The sequence below is a fragment of the Dromiciops gliroides genome, chromosome 4, assembly GCF_019393635.1.
Source record: "Dromiciops gliroides isolate mDroGli1 chromosome 4, mDroGli1.pri, whole genome shotgun sequence".
Taxonomy (NCBI): Eukaryota; Metazoa; Chordata; class Mammalia; order Microbiotheria; family Microbiotheriidae; genus Dromiciops; species Dromiciops gliroides.
Window position 1 is genome coordinate 289703890 of NC_057864.1, and position 22932 is coordinate 289726821.

Consider the following 22932-nt stretch of genomic DNA (forward strand, 5'->3'; position numbering starts at 1 on the left):
TACTATCTACCTCCAAAGAAAGAACTGATATTGATGGAACACAGACTAAAGTATTTTATTTTTTCACTTTCTTTCATTTTTTTCCTTTTATTCAAGTTTTCATATACAAAATGACTAATATGGTAATGTTTTACATAATTGTACATGTATAACAAATATCTGATTGCTTACCACTTCAGAGAGGGTGGAGAGGAGGGAGGGAAGGAGGGATAAAAATTGGAACCCCAAACTCTAAATTAAAATGTTCATTACTTTTTAAAAAAAAGAGAGAGAGTAGGGAACTATTTAAGATAGACTCCAGAAGGAATGAATTCCAGGCTATGTAGAACAGAGCCCTGGGCATGGGTGTAGAAATAAAAAAGTCAAATGATGACTTTGGTAATAATTAGTCATTATCTTATGATAATAATGATAAATTAGGGGCAGCTAGGTGGTGCAGTGGATAGAGCACAGGCCCTGGAGTCAGGAGTACCAGAGTTCAAATCTGGCCTCAGACACTTAACACTTACTAGCTGTGTGACCCTGGGCAAGTCACTTAACCCCAATTGCCTCACTAAAAAAAAAAAGAAAGAAAAAGAAAAAAAAAGGATATGTCAAAAAACAAGGAAATGTTGATAATAATGATAAATTGAAGAGAATGCAGTATAAGTAGCTGTTTTCTTCCCCCAATTACCTTCTCTTTTATATTGTGTCTCATCTGGGACTTCACTGGTTTAAGACTTTTTATTCCTAGTTTGTGTTATGACATCTAATCCAAGGTAATCCAATTATATTGTACTTAGAACTTACTTTTTAGCTGCAACATTCACTACCTCTATGACTTCAGACAAGTCATTTAATCCCTCTAGCCCTCAGTTTCCTCATATGTAAAAAAAAAATCAATGGGTTGGATTGAATATTAGGCTTGCTTGATGTATTAGTTAATCATGATAAATTGTTCTTAACTCTTCCCCTTCCCAACTGTTATTTTATTTTATTTTTTGTAACAAAGGATAGTTCATTGGGTGGGGAGGGGTATATTTAGAAATGATGGTGATATAAAAACAACAAAAAAGATACCTATAGCCATCTACATAAGTATGGATACTTATGTTTGTATAGATACTTACATCTATATAGATACGTCTGCATAGATATAGATACTTATGTCTACATAGATATAGCTATATTAATGAAGGATTTGGACTCAATGACCTCTAAAATTCCTTCCAGTTCTGTGACCCTTAAAACACTTTACAGCTCTTTCTGAAAAAGCTTTGCCCAATGGGGAAAATTCAAAATTAGTTTGAATTTCAAAGAGAAACATTTATACAGTATGATACAGTAAGAAGAATTAATAAAACAAGCTATAGGGGAAATTGCTTTTGTAGTTGATTATAATTATGGCGTGAGAGAAGAGGCACTTGGGAAGGCTCATATCCTGAACATGCCTAGGAAAGAATTCAAGTACATTTCACTTTGTGTTAATTGGCAAAATGTCAGCATAGTGTTCCTGTTTTGATTGTCAAAGAGCCTGACAGGCTGTGCAGGGCCAGATTTGAACCCTTTTCTATGTGTTAATATCTTAATTCACCAGGTTCTGTTTTTAGTTTTGTCTTGTGCAGACCTGGTGGTGCACTCGCTAACCATTTACCGGAGGGAAGTAACTACTTCTAAAAATAAAATATAACAAATCTAAGGGAGAGGATCGGGTTTCAGCTTCTGGCGCTTGTGAAGTTGTCAACAGCGTTCTGTTAAACCTAAATATATGTAGGATAGGTTGTGCCTTTTAATTGCTTTTCTTTATCTGCATGGTTGATTTAATGGTTTATTTTCAGAGTGCTTTCTTAGTATGAGGGAGGCTTCAGATTAATATGGAGAAATTAGTCAGATTTTAAAATCTTAACTATATTATGGATTCTCTTCCTTAGATTTTTTAAAATTATCCTAATGGTAATACTGAAATCATCCATGGTGTTGCTTTGCAATGGTCAAATAAGGAGCACTTGTAAATTGTAAGACATAGAGGGACTTTCATTTGCCCAATGAGCCCCAAAATAAAAAGTTGACACATTTTTAAATTTTCACTTATTCAATTTTATTTAAGGCTATTCAGTTTTCACAGGCAAAGGGGAAGGGAGATAAAGGAAAGGAACATGCATTTATTACATCAGGCATTGTGATAAAGAACTTTGCAAATATCATCTCATTTGATCCTCACAACAACCCTGGGAGATGTGTTATTTTTTTTGTTGTTGTTGAGTAATTTCAGTCATGTATTAGTCTTCATTATCCCATTTTGGATTTTCTTGGCAAAGATACTGGAGTAGTTTGCCTTTTCATTCTCCAGCATTTTACAGATGAGAGACTGAGGCAAACAGGGTTAAATGACTTGCCCAGGGTCTTACAACTAGTAATTGTGTGAGGCTGGAATTGAACTCAGGAAGACGAGTCTTACTGACTTTAGGCCTGGCAGTCTATCCATCCCCTGACCCTCCCCCCACCAGCTGCCCCTAGGTTATTTTTATCCCCATTTTACAGTTGAGGAAACTGAGCCAGATAGAAGTGCTGGAGGCTGAATTTGAATTCAGTTCCTCCTTACTCCAGCCACAAAGTTCTTACCCTTCTACCATCTAACTGCCAAGAGGTTAGGGTAGACAGAACTGAATGGATAAACTAAGTCTAGAGATAATCCCCCAAATCAAATTTTAGTGAATAGGTTCAATCTATTCCCCATAAATCTCAATACATCAGCTTCCTTAACAGGGTGCCACATTTGAATTTCATTTGCTTTCCCAGCTTGTCCTGAGATGGGGTTGCTGATGTGTAGCAAAAAAGGACAGAAATAATGTAAACTAAAGTCCCTTCCCTTTCAAATCAACCCCCTCTCAGCTGTCAGAGTGATATTCTGGAGGGAACTGTGCTTTAGCAGGATTCTCTTCATGTACTCCCCTGCTCAAAAAAGTTCTGATGGCTTCCTATTGTCCAATTGGATAAAACAGAGACTCCTTTGACTTTAAAAGCACTTTGCAAACTGATTCCAGCCTTTCTTTCTGAAAAGATTGCAGATTCCAGGCTGATTATTCCCCCTCGTGCCCTCTACAGTTCAGCTAAGCTGGGTTACCTCCTACTAGATATCCCACCTCCTAGCTTCCCTGCATTTGCCTAGGCTGTTCCCCCATGGAATGCCTTCCATCTTTCATGTCCAATTCTAAGATCCCAAGCTTCCTTCAAATCCCAGCTCAAGTGCTACCTCCCATGAGAAGCTTTTCTTGATTCCCTAGCTGCTTCCACTTTTTCCCTCTGAAGATTACCTTGTATTTTTTTGGCGTGTGTTTTATATTTACTTGTTTATGTACATTTTATTTTCCCTAATAACATTTATAATCCCCTTGAGGGCAGGAAGGGACTGTTGTTTCATATTTGCCTGTGTCCCTATATGATAGCATAGTGCCTGGCACGCAGTAGGAGTTTCAAAGTATTTGATTAATTGATAACTGATTAAGCCTCTAGGCTCTTAAGAGTGAAGCATAATATAAAGGAAAGAATACTGGATTTGGATTCTGTGGTCCTTGGTTCAAATTTCAGCTCAACTTTTGTTGTTGCTCAGTTGTGCCTGACTCCTTGGGACCCCGTTTGGGGTTTTCTTGGCAAAGATACTGGAGTGGTTTGTTATTTTCTTCTCCTGTTCATTTTTACAGATGAGGAAACTGAGGCATACAAGCTTAAGGGACTTGCCACAGCTAGCAAGTTTCTAGGCTAGATTTGGACTCAGGTAGGTGAGTCTTCTGACTCCAGGCCCAAAGTTCTATCCACTGTCCTACCTAGCTGCTCAGCTACTTACTACCTATGTGACTTTGGACAACTCCCTAACTCCACTGGATCTCCATTATCCTAGTTGGACTAATAACCTCCAAAGTCCTTTCTAGCTCTATAACTGAGATCCTATAAATATCATTGAGGTAGTAATTTTTCTTTTATTTAGATTCTTTTATTTAGAATTAAACTTGAGGGCAGCTAGGTGGCACAGTGGATAGAGCACCGGCCCTGGAGTCAGGAGGGCCTGAGTTCAAATTAGGCCTAAGACACTTAACACTTACTAGCTGTGTGACTCTGGGCAAGTCACTTAACCCCAACTGCCTCACTAAAAATATATTAAATTAGAATTAAACTTGAGCCTATGGATAATTTGAACTGTTAAAAAATTGATTGCCATACTATAACCCCAAAAGTGATGAACAACTTTTTGTTAACATTATCTGAATTAGTAACTTTTTATAAATATAATAGATTTCTATTAACTTGCAAAAGCAACTTTAGTGAAACATAGTTTCTACAATTTGGTTTGTAACATTCAATTAAAAAACACCATTTTTACTTTCTTCTAGCCCACAATAGTCTGTGTGTATTCTCTCCCATGAATAACCAATGTAGTTATATCCTAAGGCCTTCAGCTTTTAGCAACCATTGTGAAGACCCACAGGCTATTCTTTCCCTCTGTTAGGAATTTTGTTTGACATTTTTGTTGTTGTTAATATAAAACACCTGAAGGCTCTCATATTGATCCGCTTATGAAAAAGAATGCAAAACAATAAGCAATAGTTACATGCCTGAAGCAAATTGCTGTTCTTTTCTACTCTAATCTTCAAGTTAAGTGTTATAGTAGGATCACTCCTATTAAGAGAGCTGATGGGAAATGGAAATTTACCATTAGGACAAACTAGAAAAGAAGTGATTGCTCATGGAGATGTAGGGATTGTATATGCACTATATATATTTTTACTGTTATACTAGTGATAACAATAGTTAACTTATAGAGAGAGATATAGACGTAAATATAGATATGTAGTACTTGAATACCTAAAGAAGCATTGAAAAAGTTACCTAAATCTATATCTTCCCCTCTTCCCCCCCAAAAAATTCTGGGCAAAGTCAGAATAAGAAGAAGAGAGATAAACACTGGGGATGCCCTTAATTCAATGAAATATTTCCCATTAGAATATATTTGGTTTATGTGGATTTGCAAAAACTGTACCGCTTCTCTCCATACTTGGAAATGCACATCCTTCTCATTTCTGACAATCAAAATCATTGTCTTTCTTCAGGGTTCAAATCAGGTTAAAGGGATATTTATTAATAACCTAGTATTTGTAAGGGCTAACAATTGGGATACAAAGAAACACAAAACAATAACAACAAAAATGGTCCCTGATCTTAAGAAGTTAATAGTCTATGTGCAAACAAGATATATCAAGTGAAGGCAGCAACATGGAGGACTGGGAAAGTCAGTAGTACACTTCGCTGTAAAGACAGCTAGGTGCTGTGGATTGAGCTCTGGATCTATGTTCTGAGAAGACCTGAATTCAAATCAGGAGACACTTAATGGCTGTTTGACCCTGGGAAAGTCATTTAACCTCTATTTGTCTGTCACTTTGAGATTCAAATGAGATATTTTAAAAGTGTGCTCAGCCCAATACCTGGCACATAGTAATAGGCACTATTTAAACACTTATTGTCTTCCTTTTTCATTCCTTAGCTATTATATTTTCTGTGGAACTTTCCTTAAACTTGCCAATTATTAATGGTTTCTCCACCTCAGATTACCTTGTATTTGCTTCTCTGTGTGCATAACATCTTTCTCCAATAGAATGTAAACTCCTTGAAGGCAGGAACTGTTTTTTTCATTCTCATTTTTATATCTCCAGTGCCTGGCCCAGAGCCTTGTCCATAGTAGGAGCTTCATGAATGTTTATGAGTTAATGAGATCAGAATTGTTTATGAAGGAACTGATCCAGAAGACATAAAGACAATAAAAGAAGAAAAAATCCTAAAATATGACATATTTACTGGCTACTGTGAATTTTCAAAAAGTGTGATTAGCCTTGAAGGTTTGTAAGAACTGAAGGCTTTGGAAGCAATAAGAGCATTATTACAAGGACATAGACGAGGGAAACCTGTTTTGAAGAGAGCTTCCTAGCAACATCAGAGAATGCTCAAGCTTAAATAATACGAGAAATAATCTTTTAAGCCAGGGGTGGCAATGACATCTATTTCTGCTCTTAAAAAAGAAGAAAGCATCAGATAAACTTTCTTTTTTTCTTTCAAGCAGAAATAATTTGTATCTTCTCTTTAAAAAGTAAGAAGCCCATATTGTTCTCAGAATCACTATGGTGTAGTGGAAAGTACCTTGGACTGAGAGAAGGTTTTCATTATGGTATTATAATACTACATAACAGAATTATACATGAATTCTTTTTTTTTTTTGCTAAAGAACTTCTCTGTTAAAGAGCTCTCTGACTTGAAAGATCTCTTAATCTCTTTCTGCCTCATTTTTGTCATCTTTAAAATGAATGTATTAACCCAGAAAAGAAGGAAACAAGCATTCATTAAGTGCTTAATATGTATCAGGTGCTTTACAAATATTATCTCACTTCATCATCATAGCCACAAGGGTAGGTAAAATTTGTTTCCCTCCTTATTTCAGTTAATTATTCCCAAATTATATTTGAGGAAACTGAGGTACATAGAGTTAAATTACTTGTCCAGTCACAAAGCTTATATGTATCTGAAGCTAGATTTGAACTTAGATTTTCCTGACACAGGTCTCCATCCACTGTGCCATTTTGCTGACGAAATGATTTTTAGCGTCACCATCAGCTCTAACACCCACTGATACAATGATTTTTATGTAGAAATGATGAAAATACCTGCATATCATTTATGTGGCCACGAAGTTGGTCACGACATCATCAATCTAGAGCACATAGGAACTTCAGAAGCCATCTAGTCTAACCTCATTTCCTAGAAAGGAAAATGTGTTCTAGGGAAATTAAATGTCTTCCCTATGGTTACTGAGGTAGGCAACATCAGAGAATAGATTAAAACCCAGACCCTCTGATATTTTTCTTTTAATTCAATTTTATTTTTCTTTTAAAATATAAATTGTTTCTGGCTCATTTCCCCTCCCCAACCATTGAGAAGGCAAGAAAAATGAAACTTATTACCAATATGTATGGTCAAGAAAAAAAATCATGAATTAATCATAACCAAAAATAGAAAAGAGGGAAAAAGAAAATATGCCTCTATTTCAGTCCATCAGTTCTCTAACAGGAAGTAGAGAGCAAATCTTATCATTAAATCCTTTGGAAGTATGGTTGGTTATCATATGGATCCCAATTCCTAAGTGTTTCAGAGTTGATTGTCTTTACAATATTTATATTATAGTATCAGTTCTCCTGTTTCTACTCACTTCACTTTCCATCAGTTCATACAAGTCTTCCCAGTTTTCTGAAAAAGTTTCCTCCTGTTTGTAATCCTAAGGGGGAAATACTTTTATCAGTCTACCATATATCTCTTTGATATCCCAGCTTCTTCTTCTGAGATCTTTTCATCTTTTCAGCATATCCTCTCTCACTGAGCTCTTGCTGATTTTTTACCTAGGTCCTTTCATTCAAGAGAAAAGTGGATTTGGGAAACAATCAGTTTTCCTTTAGGAATCAGTTTAATATATTACCCTCTTTATGAATATTTGCACTTTCAAAGAAATAAACAGAATAAAATTTCAAGCATAGATTGAAACTAAATTGCTAGGGAGATATTTTGAGGGATTGTGGCTTTCCTGAAATCCCTTAAATCCTGCCACTCAGGTGACTACCTCCACTGCTTAAATGTAAACTGGGTTCTATTGACAAGTTCTCAGAGAAAGAGCTTATCTAAGTTTGGACCTTTTCCCTTCCCCCACTTATATCCTCACCATTCTTTAATTTTTTTTCAAAAGATGAGTGAGTGTGCACAAACACACAATATAGATACATGATGTATATGTATATATATATATATACACACACACACACACATACAAATATATATAACATCTATATATGTATGTATATACATACATGTATGCATACATGAATTTTTTTTTTTTTGAGGAAAGAGAGATGGTCTAGACCCAGGATTTCATTTGTGTAGGGAACTTCCACTTTCAAAACTCCCTTGAGTGCTGCCATCCATTTGTCTGCAGTTTACAATCTTAGAGAGTTACAAGGCCTTGAAATGTCAAGTGACTTGCCTAGGGGCACGCAGCCAGGACATATCAGAGGCAGGGCTTGCAATGTGGCCTAGGTGACCACAAGGCTGACTGTCTATCTATTATTTCAGGCCACCTCTCTTTTAAAGGACAAAAAAGAATTAAGACATCCTCATAGTATGAGCTATGTTGCTGTTGCTACAATTGATATTTTAGAATCCTGTACAATAAAACAATATTATGATATTACTATCAACCTAAAATAATTAGCTTTTAAATTAAAATTATGTGATCTCTGTCTTTGTATCCCAAGTCCCTAGCACAATTCTAGACATCTAGTGATATAATAGATACTTTAAAAAATGATTTGTGATGATTGTAACTGTGACTACTGAAAATTTTTTTTCTGAATGAGTAAAACTTACTAAAACTAAAAGAGACTATGAGTTCATGGATATTACTAAATAGATATTGAATCTCATTCATATTAGAGTGCCACATTTTAGAGCTTTCAGATCATCTTGTATTTAATAAGCCTTTCAAAGAATTTATATTAAATATATTTGGTTTCTGGTTTGGCATTAGACCAGACCTTCTCCCTGTTACTAAAGAGACAGAGTGGAAAGTCCCGGGTTTTGCTTCAGTCTTCAAACTGATTTTGACAGTCTTCTGTAGGGACTTCCCCCACATATGCTGTGAGGAATTAAAAACTGACCTAGCTGAATATGAACAGAGTTGTTAGGAAAATAAGAGTAGAGCTTAATTTTAAAAGATTCAGGGTTATATTATTCATTAATCTTTTAAAGTATAATAAATGTTAGATGCCACAAATCTACTTATGTGTCAGAAATATATTTCCTTTATATAAAGATATGCATAAGAAATGCATATTTTTATTCTCTTAAAAGTAGACTGTTTTAGTTAATTTTTAATATCAGGGATAATCTTACCTATCTGATGAGATTGTGAGAAAAGCGCTTTACAGACCCTGAACCACCATAAAAATGTTGTTGCTATTAATGTGATTCCACCATCAGGTTTATACAGCAAACAACCCGTATTCAATAAGCCCCTGAGTTGCTCTATAGAAAGTCTAGCATAAAATGATGTATCCTGTTGCTTACTAAATGTTATTTGATGATAGCAATTGTATCATGGGAAGAACACTGGCTTTGGAGTTAGTACACCTGAGTTCAAAGTTCTGATATACCAATGGATCCCTCTGTAACCTTCAGGAAATTACCATACCTAGGAGTGTGCTCCTGTTTAATGTTTAACAACCAGCTCTCTGAGGGTAAAGAAGTATGCATAATGCACTTTTTTTTTTTTTTGCTGGGCAACGAGGGTGAAGTGACTTGCCCAGGGTTACACAGCTAATAAGTGTCAATTGTTTGAGGTTGGATTTGAACTCAGGTCCTCCTGAATCCAGGGCCGATATGTTATCCACTGCACCACCTAGCTGCCCCACACAATGCACTTTTAAGTTTGATCTGAATCATTACATTTTCTCTATCACTTCCTTAAGTCTAGAAAATCAACAAAACTAAAAATCAAGCTCTGATTTATATCATTTGACTATTTTTGATGTGTAAACATAACAGGTTGCAGCTTGCTTGAGCATACCCCTGACTGTATGTCTTGTGTCTCAATTTTATCATTTATAAAATGAGGTGATTGAACTAGATCAAAGGTTCTTAAGTTTTTGTGCCATAGAACCCTCTAGTAGTCTGATGAAGTCCGTCCACCATTCTTTGTCAGAATAATGTTTTTAAAAGCATAAAATCAAATATATTGATTACAAAGGAAACCAGTTATTTTGAAATGTTATCAAAATTATAAAAACATAGACCCTAGGAGAAGAACCTTGGACTAGATAATTGCTATAGTTCCTTCCAGCCTGATGTCCTACACTGATGGTTGCAGTTACTTATTTAAATAGAATATAAACTCCATGAGGTCTGTCTACCTTATACAACCTTGAGTGTTCCAAATTTCATCACATATAATGAACACTCAACTCGTTTGTTGGTTGATTTCTTGTGTGTGTGTGTGTGTGTGTGTGTGTGTGTGAGAAAGGTTCATGTATATAAAATTTTAAATTTACTATATACCACTGGGATCTCTGTATATTCTTTCAGCAAAAGGCTTTGATCTTTCTGTTTTCATTTCCTTAATTCATGGTTAATTGTCTTCCCTTTTACTCTAAAGTACAATGTCATTTGGCACTCTAATTTATGATATCAATAATGGTGTTGTATTTTAACTTGTTCTCTTTTTGGTATAAATAGTAAAGAGCTATCATTAAGATTATTTTTCCTAGTGGATATGTGATGAGATGCCTTATTTTGATAGTAAATTATAAAATATAACATTTCTCTTTTAAAATACCATATTAAAATATAATTTGAGTAGGAAAATTTAATCAAATTTAAAGGATATGTTTTTATTTAATTCTTCTTGGATATAGGGGGAAAAGGTGGCATTCGAATATAATTTATTTATGTTTTTACTATAGTTGTAGATTATAATTAGAGGAATGAATGGAAAGCTTTAATGTAAAATGATTAAATTTTCATTTGCAGTGCTCTAATGAGAACTATAATATGTATTCTCTTATAGAAAATTTGTGTCCCGAACTACCAGCAGATGGACAACAGTTTATACAAATCAATAGAGAGAACCTCCCTATTTCAGGTGAGCATTATAACTCCATACAAAAACATGAAAAGGATGAAAGTTGACACATGGTGTCTTATACAGCTTTTTCTGGATGTATAATGTATTAATTTAGGTGAGTCTTTGCCATTACTCAGGAACAGCATGTTTTCTATTTTTTTAACCCTCTGAGTACCTACTGAAGTACTCCATACATATTTAGGATACATTTGTTGACTTGTATGGAATGGTACTTGTCATATTCTTTGCAACTTTGAGCCAAGGTAGAGATATTTCAGAGTTTAGAGAAATGCTGAAGATCCTGGCATAGAATTTTTGGAAAGTATTTTCACTTCCATAGAAGAGGGAGAAACGGTAAAGAAAAATCATCTGAGAAAAGGTTGAAATCTTAAGATTTAGAAATGATTTTTGAATGAATGAATGAAAAAGCATTTATTAAAATTCAGCTTTAAGCTACAAGGATTGCTCCCTTAGATGATGCCCTCACTGGCCTCATGGTAAAGTTTTTTTCTCTATCAACTTGGGAAAAGAGAACCAAAGATTTCATTTATTTCTCTGGCACATTGTAGAATTGCAACCTACTTAAGCTTGTTAGTAATTCTTGTCCCATCCCTGACACACATTGCCAGTATAACCTTGGGCAAGTCAATTCTTCTTCTTCTTCTCCTTCTTCTTCTTCTTCTTCTTCTTCTTCTTCTTCTTCTTCTTCTTCTTCTTCTTCTTCTTCTTCTTCTTCTTCTTCTTCTTCTTCTTCTTCTTCTTCCTCATCACTAACATTGTACAGCTCTTACCATGTACCAAGCATGAGGCTAAGCATTGGGGATACAAAGAAAGGCAAAAGACAGATCCTATTATCAAGGAGCTCACAGTCTGATGGGGGAGTCAATATGCAACCAATTACATACAAATAAGCTATATACAAAATAAACTGGAGTTAATCAACAGAGGGAAGGCACAAGCATTGAGATAGATCAGAAAAGGCTTCCTGTAGAAGATGGGATTTATCAGGGGAACCAGGAAGTAGGTGTGAAGAGAGGGAGAGAATTGCAGGGATGGGAGACAACAAGTGGAATGTGGAGTGTGAGGAATAGAGAGACAACCAATTTGGCTTGCTTATAGAGGGAAAGAAGAGGACTAATAAAACTTAAGACTAGTTTTGAGTCCAGGTTGTGAAGGACTTTAAAAGCCAAAGAGGAATTTATATTTGATCAAAGAGGGAATAAAGAATCACTGGAGTTGATTGAGTAGGGGAGTGATGTGATCTGATCTACTCTTATGGAAAATCACTTTGGCAGAATCATTTTGCAACATCAAGAGAAGTAATTTCATCCTTTTGTCCCCTATATTGAGAAAATTTAATCTGGAAATTCTGCTGACCAACATTAGTCACATTTGAAAAATCTCATCATTCAGTCTATGTACAGGACCATGATGAAACCATGAATAATCTTTCCAAAAGTCAATGTCTCCCCAGTTTTGCTTACATTTAACTACTGGCTGAACTAAATCTATCTTTTTTTTTAAAACAGGTTTTGATTTGGGAGATAGCTTTTCTCTGAGACAAGTGTCCTGTGGAGGTGAAAAAACCTGTTTTAAACTGGGGAATGCACTCCTTATTAGAGATACTCAGTAAGTAAAACTATTATATTTCTAATAGTTCCACATAAGCTACTTTCCCAAATGATTAAACCTATTAACTCAGAAAATGGGTCCTGATATTGTGTGGCTCTTTAAAGTTCTAAACCAATATCCCATTATGATGGCTTAAAAGATTCAGTGCCAGAGGACAATAACACACAGCTTCTCTGAAGGTGGAAAGGTTCTGAATACAGGCTCAAGATACAGACTTTATATCTGTTGTCTGAGTCCCAACCTATTAAAATTGGGAGAGACTCATCTTCAGAAAGTCCTAGTCTAGGAAGGGGCAGCTAGGTGGTGCAGTGGATAGAGTACCAGACCTGGAGTCAGGAAGACTTAGCTTCCTGGATTCAAATCTGGCCTCAGACACTTCCTAGCCGTGTGATTCTGGGCAAGTCACTTAAACCTTTTTGCCTTGGTTTCATCATCCATAAAATGAACTGGAAAAGGAAATGGGAAACCATTGTAGTATCTTTGCCAAGAAAATCCCAAATGGGATCACAAAAGTGTTAGGCATGATTGAAAGGACTCAACAACAAAAACAACTCCAGGTATGGTGCTTGCAATCAGTCTTAATGGGAGGAGTAAAATGGCAGCTAGGAGACACAGTGGATAAAGTGTCAGACCTGGAGTTAGGAGGACTCCGCTTCCTGAGTTTAAATCTGGCCTCAGAACTAGCTAGTCACCTGATCCTGTTTGTTTCAGTTTCCTCATTTGTAAAATGAGCTAGAGAAGGAAATGGCAAACCACTCCAGTATTTTTGCTAAACAAACAAACAAACAAACAAAACTAAATGGGGTCACGCAGAGTCAGACATGACTGAAAAGCTCTGAACAAAAAAGTAGCAGCACAATGAAATCATAATTCTTTCTGAGATTCTGAAATAAGAGACTCTGTGCTCTATATTGAGATGGTATGGAGCAATGAGCCTACTGTATGTTTTTTTATTTATAATAAGTTTTCTATTAGAAGTGTAAATATATAAATATATATTTATATATGTATGTATGCTTCTCTCTTGCTCTCTTTCTCCCTGTTTCTGTCTCTGTTTCTGTCTGTCTGTCTATCTCTGTCAGATAGTGTCCGGCACAAAGTATGTTGACTGATTAAGTAGATCTTTATTTTCAGGAACTCTATGAATTTGTGTCATTTCTATAGTACCTCCAGAGACATTACCAATATGTGAAAGCATAGGAGGTATAGGTCAGAATTGTGATTTCTTTGGTATAGGGAGTAAGGAAACACCTTATATAGGGAATGCACCTTCTCTACAACTTTAGAGAGTTTTAGAGACTTGCAGAATATTGAGAGGTTTAAGTGACTTGTCCAGGATCATGCAGCCAGTACATGTCACAGTCAAGACTCAGACCTAGATCTTTTATGTACTCTGTCACATTAGCTTTCATATGAGAAGAATTATGAGAAAGGAAATGAAAATTCATTTTGAAGAAATATTTCAGCTGTTTAAGAAGTGCCAATATAGAATTTATGTAGAATAAGGCTGCAATATTTTACTTTTCCCAAGGAGATTTTTAAAATGTGAGATTTTAAATCTCTTGAAACAATGCTATTCAATGGCTAAAGCACTGTATTCAGAGTCCATAATGAATATATGCTATATTTGCATGATTTTTTAAAAACCGGCATGTTGCCTCTTCCCATGGAACCATGGTGTGTCCAAGGACAAATTATTTTGCTTTTATGTATCGGAGTAACTTCATTTACACTCTTTCTATATTTCCATAGTTTATAAAAGAGGTCAGTCTTTATTCCTCTACTGATTTGAATCATAAAGAATATAAATTGTTATATAATGAGAGCTCATATTCTTAGTGTTCATGGTATACACTGAAAATAGTACATAAGAAAGCAAAAACTCACTTGATTGCATGCAGTTTCTCCCCTTTATTCTTGAATATTTCCCCTCTTTTAATTTAAAGATACATTTTCCATAGTTTTCCTTGGGAATTTGTGTGGTCTAATGGCTTCATAGGAACCTAAGAATCGAATGCTTCAGGATTCTTTTTCTTTTATTGTCAGTTTATTTTGATACTGATTTGTTCTTGTTCTCATAAAAAAGATTTCTTGCAGGGATATCTTTAATTCAAAAATGGTTTATTGATCCTTTTTGGTTTTGTATATAATTATAATTTCCTAATACTCCTCAAAGTTTTCCTCCACCAAAAGATTTAACATTAGAATTATTGACAAGAAAATAATTTACTTTACAATATAGTAATAGTTGATATTAAATATTTTGAGGAAGCTATGGTATAGTGGATAGAGAGCCAGCCTTAGAGCAGGAAGACCTAGCTACACATGCTACCTCTGACATAAACTAGTTGTATGACTCTGGGCAAGTCAACTGACTTCTCAGAAGTCTAGGCAGTTCTCCTAAGTTGTAGAGGTGCTCAGCTAGATTGCAAGAGGGAGTTTCCTTATCTGGAACTTACTTGTGCCAATGAAATAATAGGTTTAATGCCGATCCCTAATAAGAATATCAACAACAATAATAGCTGGAATTTATGCAGTATCTTAAGATTTGCAAAGCACGTTAATTAACGATGAGCTACATGAGAATGAATAGTTGACATAATGCTTTATAGCTTTTAAGACTAAGAGTTTGAATCTTGGCAAGTGGCATGTAAACACAAAATACTATTAGTTGACAGTGCAATCACAACATAAGAGTGAAGCAGAGTAAAAATAGCATTGAAGCTCTCTTTGATCTCACATAAAACAATGAGCAGTGTCTCTATTTATATGTGTTATTTCATTGTCATGCTGGGTAACTGATTATGTGAGCTAGCCAAGTTAGCTGACAAGTCTGCTGAGAATCTCAGCATTGGGATTTCTCAGTGTGAGCCACCATTGGACTCCTACTTTCAAATGCTCCAGAAAACCAGCTAAGGAAGGTATGCAACAATTCAAGTAGAAATGTGTATTCTTCCCCTTCCCCCACACCTACAATTTTTTTCCTTGGAAGATATATACCTCAACATTGCTTTTCAAATGACCAATCTAATAATAATAATAATAATTATATATATATATATATATGTATATATATATATATATATTAGTGAGGCAATTGGGGTTAAGTGACTTGCCCAGGATCAGACAGCTAGTAAGTATTAAGTGTCTGAGGCTGGATTTGAACTCAGGTACTCCTGACTCCAGGGCCAGTGCTCTATCCACTGTGCTACCTAGCTGCCCAATCTAATAATATTCTAAGCGACTTTATTTTTGTTTTGTTTTGTTTTGTTTTGTTTTGTTTTGTTTTGTTTTGCAGGGCAATGAGGGTTAAGTGACTTGCCCAGGGTCACACAGATAGTAAGTGTCCTGTGTCTGAGGCCGGATTTGAACTAGGGTCTTCCTGAATCCAGGGCCAGTGCTTTATCCACTGCGCCACCTAACTCCCCTTGACTTTATTATTTTTTTAATGAGATTGGACTTAAAAAAATAAAATTATCATGAAATGTTAAGAAACAAATGCAGGAGAAAAGAGAGAGTCATTGCATATAATGGATTATCACAAATGATGGCCAGACAGGGTCAGCTGAGGCAGGTGCAGCTTCACCCAAATTTATCTTTGAGTTCAGGCAATTTTAGACACATAGCTTCAGACACGTAAAGTCGGTTAGTTTGTGACTGGGTAGTATGTCAGAAGTCATAGAGAATCTACAGCTAGCATACTCTCTTTAGCAATCTCCTGTTATTAGACTATATATTTCATTGTAAAGAGTTTTCCTTAGTAGTTTATAATTAATAGTTTTATATTATTAATATAACATATTAATAATGAATATTAATGGAATACTATTGGTATTTCAATGCAGCAATAATAATTATTAATATTATTAGCAACAATAATATATTATTAATGGTTTAAAGAAAGGTAGCTTTACTTCCAATTCAAAACTCCAGTTCTATGCCAAAACTAAGACTATGTGACCCCAGCCCTTTCATCTTCTTGTCTTCATAACATGTTGTTGATTTAAATTCCATCAATGTAATTGAGTGGAGAAAGGATTAAAGTGGGGAACTTTAAAACATTTTTTTGAATCATCAGTTTTATAGAAACATATCATACCATTTAGTCACTGGAGAGAGAATATATCTTCATGCAGGCCCAATAACTGTTTACCCTTGAATCTCTATAAACACAACTATATGGCACAATTTTATATTTATTTTACAAGCCTTTTGCTTTAAATCTCTACTTGATCCATTGGCATATGTAAATGACCTTTCTGGCTGTGAGTAGCAGAATTCTGGTACCTTTACTACAGGAAACTGGAGGGTGTCTGATTAAGCTGACTAGCAAGTGTCAAGTACCTTGGCACCTCTCCACTTACATTTCACTCATTCAGCCAAAGTGTAGGTAATAGTAAACTGTGCTGCTAGGGTACTTCTCTTGCATGATGCCATTTTGATTTTTCAATGAGACCAGAGTAAAGTTACAGCTATTTATATGTTTGTAAATAAGCTACCATGCAGAGTCAGCATGGGAAAATGCAGGTGCTTATTTATATTGAAATGGAAATGTTTCCTGTGACTGTGACAGATGAATGAATGAAAAAGCATTTATTAAGCACTTACTATGTGCCAGACCCTCTGCTAAGTGTTGGAAATATTAATAAAAAGGAGCTCATCTTCACCCTCAAAAGGGCTTATATGCTAATGAGAGGCAACACCCATTGGGAAATAATGGCTAAAATGAGGAGTATTTTGGTCTGGTAAGTTAAAGAGATAATAAGGAAAGTCACAGGGCAGTTAATTGACATGTTCTTAGCAGATGCAATGCTGGTGTTGATTTGATTATTGCTCTTAGAGCAAGATATGGAAGAAAGGGACCAGTCTACATTGTATGGTGGGAAGAGAACCAGGGTGAATCATAGTTGTGGATCTGGGGCCAGATAGATAACAGTAGGACTAATACATACTTGCAAACTCTAAGGTAGATGCACTTGCTGGTCATTGTGACACTAGTGGCTAGAAAAGTCAGATATTGAGCACATACTTCTAGAACCTGTCATTTATAAGGGAATTCAAAGGTCATTGATACCTGAGGTGGTGAATACAAAGAGGGAAAAGAAATCTTAGTGTAGTAGTAAGCAGGGCAAATTTAGTTAGATGATCTCAGGTTTAAATCCGAGCTCTGCCACCTACTAGTTTTGTGACCATATATCTGTGTAACGATGCCAATGACTATACCTCTCTGGGCATCAGTTTTCTCATCCATAAAATAAAGGGACTGAACTTGATGACCTCTATGACCCTTTCCAGTTCACAAATTATTATCCCATGATCTAAGAATAGAATGGATTAGGAAAGTGGGTTTGGGGATGTGCAGATGTCCAGAATGTACCTAACACCCAGAAGCCCTCAAGATACCAACATCCAGAGAAATGAGAGACCCCCTAGAAGTAGCTCAGGCCCTGGGGTTATAAGAAGGACCCATCTGGGTGACTGTTAATGAGGATACTGAAAACTATTATGTAAGAATCCCCCCAAATAACAAACAGTGGACCCAGATGCCATGTTACCCAGTTTATAAAGTTCTTATTTTAAAGAGAAAATCTTAGCTTGTTACTTTTGCAAATAGCCTTAATTATGGATGGAGGCAGGGTCTCATACCTTAATTATGTCTATACAAGTTGTTTCTTGGTGATTATCTGGGCAAATTGGTGAAGTTTCAAATGAAAATACTCATTAAAGTTTCCATCAGTGGGGGATAATCACATCATTATCCTGGCTTATTTGGTAAACATGGTATTTACCAATGTTTCAGTGGTTGCATTTAATGAAACTTGTGACAAATAAAAATCTGTTAGTAATTATGTATTTTAGAAAGAGTAAAGTACTTATGATAAGTAGTTTATATACACATTTTATATGTAAATTGAATTTGTAATTCTAATGGTTCAACACACATGCCAACATTGGTTGATAAGTCCCAATTTTAAGAGGGAAACAGGCTCCATTTTGTCATTCAAAGTGATTTCTATTAGTAGGACCTTTTTAAAATTAGAAAATTAATGGCTCTCAAAAAGTTCTTCTTTCTGTGGGTTTTGCCTGGAACAGGGGCCACTTATATGATTTTACATCTGTAAGATTGAAATAGCAAACCGTTGTTTGGAACTTTCTTCTCCTGCCTCTGTCTACACAGTAATAAGCGACAATGATATAGAACTTTAAGTCTTGAAAAGTACTTCACAAAACTTCTTAATTTGAGCTTTACTATAAGCCTATGGGGCAAGTACTACAGGCTTATTATCCTCATGTTACAGATGAGCAAACAGGCTCCTCAGAGATGTTAGTTTATTTATGATCATACTAGCTGGTAAGTAACAGTAGTGGTATTCAAACCCAGGTTTTCATGACTCTAGTCGCAGAAAAGGCCAGTACTCAATCCATTATGTCAAGCTATCTAATAATTACTATTAGAATAAAACAGAATTTTAAAGCTAGAAGGGACCTTAGAGATTGTTTGGTACAGTCCTCATATTTCATAGAAGCCTAGGATCCTATAGGTAGTTAGGGCCAGAGCTACAAGTGTAACCTAGGTGTCTTGACTCGAAATTCAGTATTATTTCTGTTCCACAATACTATCTTCTCACACTTCACATGAGCAATTAACTCTCAACAAGCAAAATAGCCGACCCTAAACAAGTGGGTAATTCATAAAGTAAGTGTTGTGTTTAAGTATATTATTTTAAAGAACTCCAGAGGACCCTGTTAATACACTGAATATATTTCTTATTGAATTGAGCTCCTGGGTCCTCTTCTATGCTAAGCCCGACAGGGGCTTGAAGGATAGTAGAATTGTCTTTATTAAGATATAAAAAGAAGAGTGTATTTCTGTGCTAGCACATACTCATTTGTGGCTTATGAATTGTTTTCTACGAATTGATTTTCAAACTAAAGAACTTACGGCTTTTGAATACAAACGATAGTGAAGTACAGGAAATTTTCTAGTCAATAAGATAGAGACAATAGAGTTTAATGGGAAAACCCTGGATTGGGCCTGGGAGACTGATTTATCATTAATTAGCTATGTGTTTTGTGGCAATAAACGTGAGCATCCTAGACTTTAGGTTTTAAATGAGTGCTGGTTTAGATGTTCTCTATGGCCCATTTTAGCTTTAGAATTCTATGATTCTGTAACAAAACCAGATATCACTATTGCAATCAATACATATAACCTTTTGCATGCTTTAGAAGCAGTGCTCATTTCATTATCTGAGGAAGGAATTTCAAAAGAACGTGTTAATTGGTGACTTTTTCTTTTTTTTTTTTTTTTGAGATATTTTAATTGGTGACTTTTTCATGAGAATGATTGCAATGGATTAAAAGGACAGCTTATAAGGCTAAAGGTTGTTACATGTATCAGACATTGATTCAGAGGTCCTTATCCTTCTTTTGTGTCATGGATCAGCTTGCTAGCATGGTGAAACCTATGGACCCATGCTCAGAATAATGTATTTAAAGAAAACTAATTATTATTGAAATGTTATCAAAATAGTAACAAAAACCAACTTCAGAGACTCCAGGTTAAGAAACTCTGCATTAATATGATCATTGACAAGGGGAAAAAAAGAAATATGTCTCAGAAATGTAATAGATATAAAAAATGAACTTATGAGCCTGAGTAAAAAAAGTTTAGTTTGAACAGTTCCACAATAAGATGTGTAACATACCATACTAGAATCACAGAACATTAGACCTGGAAAAAAAAATCTGGAAATTATTTTATCCAATTGCCTTCTTTTTCAGAACAGGAAATACAGGCACAGAGATCTTAGGTGATTTGCCCACTTGCCTAACTAGTTAGAGGCAGAGTAAGGAGTAGGAGCCAGGCCTCTTGATTCCCTATTAAGTTCTCTTTCCAATACAGCTATGAAAATTGTGATTATTCACAATTAAATTGTGAATTTAATTTGGAAATTATCTTGTGTATTAATGGACCTTAAAGCACTTGAATCCCAGTTAAACATCATTGTCTATCTTGTTCCTTAAAGCCTCCGGCACTTGCAGAAGAAGACTACTCCAGAAGAGACTGACTTTCATTAGATGGTCCAGTCTTCCTTAACATTGAACCTTATTCCCTTTGATTGTTTGTTTCATTGTTTGACATGAGCAATAGCTACCTCAGATTTTACACTATACTCAGAGACATAGGGAGGTGATAGTACCTCTGTACACTACCCTGGTCAAACTGCCTGGGCAGTACATTTTAGAAGGGACATTGATGTGCTGCAGAATTTCTATAGTATAGTGATCAGGATGGTCAAGAGCTTCCATATTATGTTCTATGAGAAGTAGCTGGAGGAACTGGGAATGTTAGCCTGGAGAAGTGAAGACTTAGGGCATACATTGTAGCTATCTTCAAGTATTTGAATTTCTGTCTTCTGGAAAAAAAACTTAGATTTGTTTGTCTTGGCTCCCGAAGGCAGAACAGGGAGCAGTGAGAGGAATTCACAGAAAAGCAGATTTGGACTTAATGTAAGGAAAGTTGTCCTACCAATGAGAGCTCTTCCATAGTGCATTGGGCTACTTGGAGTGCTATAGTGTCTTTTCCTTCATTAGAGGTATTCAAGGAAATACCAAGATTCTCAGGCAAGCACAGATTGGAGTAGATAGCTACAGACTCCTTCTAACTTTAAGATTCTTTGTGATTTAGGGTTGAAAAGGATATTGGAGGTCATCAAATCTAACCCTTTCATTTTACACATGGGGAAACTGAGCCCAAAATGACTTGCTTACAGTAATTATAGGTAATAAAAAAGAAGAGTGGATATTTGAACCTGCATTCTCTGATTCTAAATCCAGTATGATCATCGATTTACATATATGAATATGCAAACCCTCTCCCTTCTCTTATAAAAGCTAAATTTCCTTCCTTTACACATACAATTCAAGTCTAGAATTTCCATACCTTTCCTCATAAAGTCTATTTCTTAACTCATTTTGCGTTTTTGATGCTCTTCTCTGGAGTATCTTCAAGTGCTCAAAAATCCAGTTATAATACTAAAACACAAGTATGTACAATACTTAAGTTAGGGCCTACTCATTTCTTTACAATTCCTATATGCTATGCTCTATAATTGTTTATACATCCTTTTTTATTTTAGGTATGCTGTCATTTTGTAGAAAGGAAGTTCCCCATATATGGCCATGTGACTTAGTTAGTAAGCTCTCCAGCTGTTTTCATGAAGCAGGCTGACTGTTACACATAAATCTTACTGTCATCGCATTACTGTTTGTAATTATTAGTTTGGCAAGGAGAGTCATTGAAATCTTGGGTGCTTTAAAGTCTTATTCTTCTTTATAAAAACTATAATTTAAAGTCCAGAATAATTAGATTTTTGTTAAATAATGATATTTATTAAAAACTGCAGTTTGAAATACATTTGTAAAATCATTCTGCAGCAGTCTGCTATTTAGGATGGAATTATATACAGAATATTTAGTTCCTCCTATGAAATCTCAGCTACTACAATAAAAAAGCATCTAACAAAACACATCTCCCTGAAAATGTCAAGGTAATTTAGTATACAAACAAGTTGTTCAAGGGCAATTATGGCTTGGAAAAGGGGTATAAAATGAGACATTATCAACCGAGGGTCTTAGAATATTTTTCTTGGAGAGGCTTAATGTTGCCAACATCATCCTCAAGATTTTTTTCTTCATATATATGTATATACATGTATAAACATATATGTGTGTATTTCTGTATATTTCTATACAGAATATTCTCTCATGGATAAGAAAATTGAAACAGTCATGGCAATTGATTACATGTGTACAGATTCCAAAACACTCCTAAAGACTTCTTAATAAAAAACATTTTCCCCCATGGACATTTGCTCAACTAGGATGGCAACCTTGGCAGTAGTTTTTCTTTAAGAGACAATAGAACTTTTAACATTTCATTTCCATCAGTAAATGCCTGATGGAAGAAATCTTGTCAAATGAAAATATTTTTTGTGTTTCTGTCAGGTTGTAAATGGAATAGCTATAAACTGATTAATTTATATAAGAATCTAGAGACTTTAGAACAGGAAAGAATGTTGCCTTCTCTTCATACTATCACAGAGTTCACACTCTTTAAATAAAATATTGAATTACCAGAATTTTGTTCAAATAAGGTAAAGAGAATGCAAGTGAGTTGAATGATTGCTGAGGCAATAAATGTGCACAACCAACCTTTATCCTCCCTCAAATGCATTAAGAGCTAAAAGAAAGAGGTGCTTTGGTTTAACTAATGACACTCTTTCTCTCTGACAGTGTTCCTCTAGATCTTTTAACTTCATCCTCTTGGTATAGTTTCTCATTTATTGTTTTGAACTACTAAATATAGATAAAGAAGCAGGAAAATTAAACAAGTTGTTAGGAGTATCATTTAAGATCTTAGAAAGCTATACTAAACAGGCAAAAACACATTTGATGGAGGGTAAAATCCCACTTACTTTTCTTATTTTTATTTTCACTAACAATTAGTCATCCCTGTGTGTGGAAATGTTAAACATGTCACATTTTGGGAGAAAATGTGCCCAGAATCTAGGATGATACCTGTGAACAAGTGGGATCAATTTATGTGTGAT

General features: G+C 35.2%; 1 protein-coding gene across 1 annotated transcript in view; it reads left to right on the top strand.

The window, feature by feature from the left end:
• Positions 1-22932, top strand: part of COL19A1 (collagen type XIX alpha 1 chain) — a 438272-nt gene that overhangs the window by 11484 nt on the left and 403856 nt on the right. The window contains 2 exon segments of the mRNA XM_044002760.1: positions 10628-10702; positions 12214-12313. Of these exon segments, the coding sequence (XP_043858695.1) occupies positions 10628-10702; positions 12214-12313 (175 nt within the window).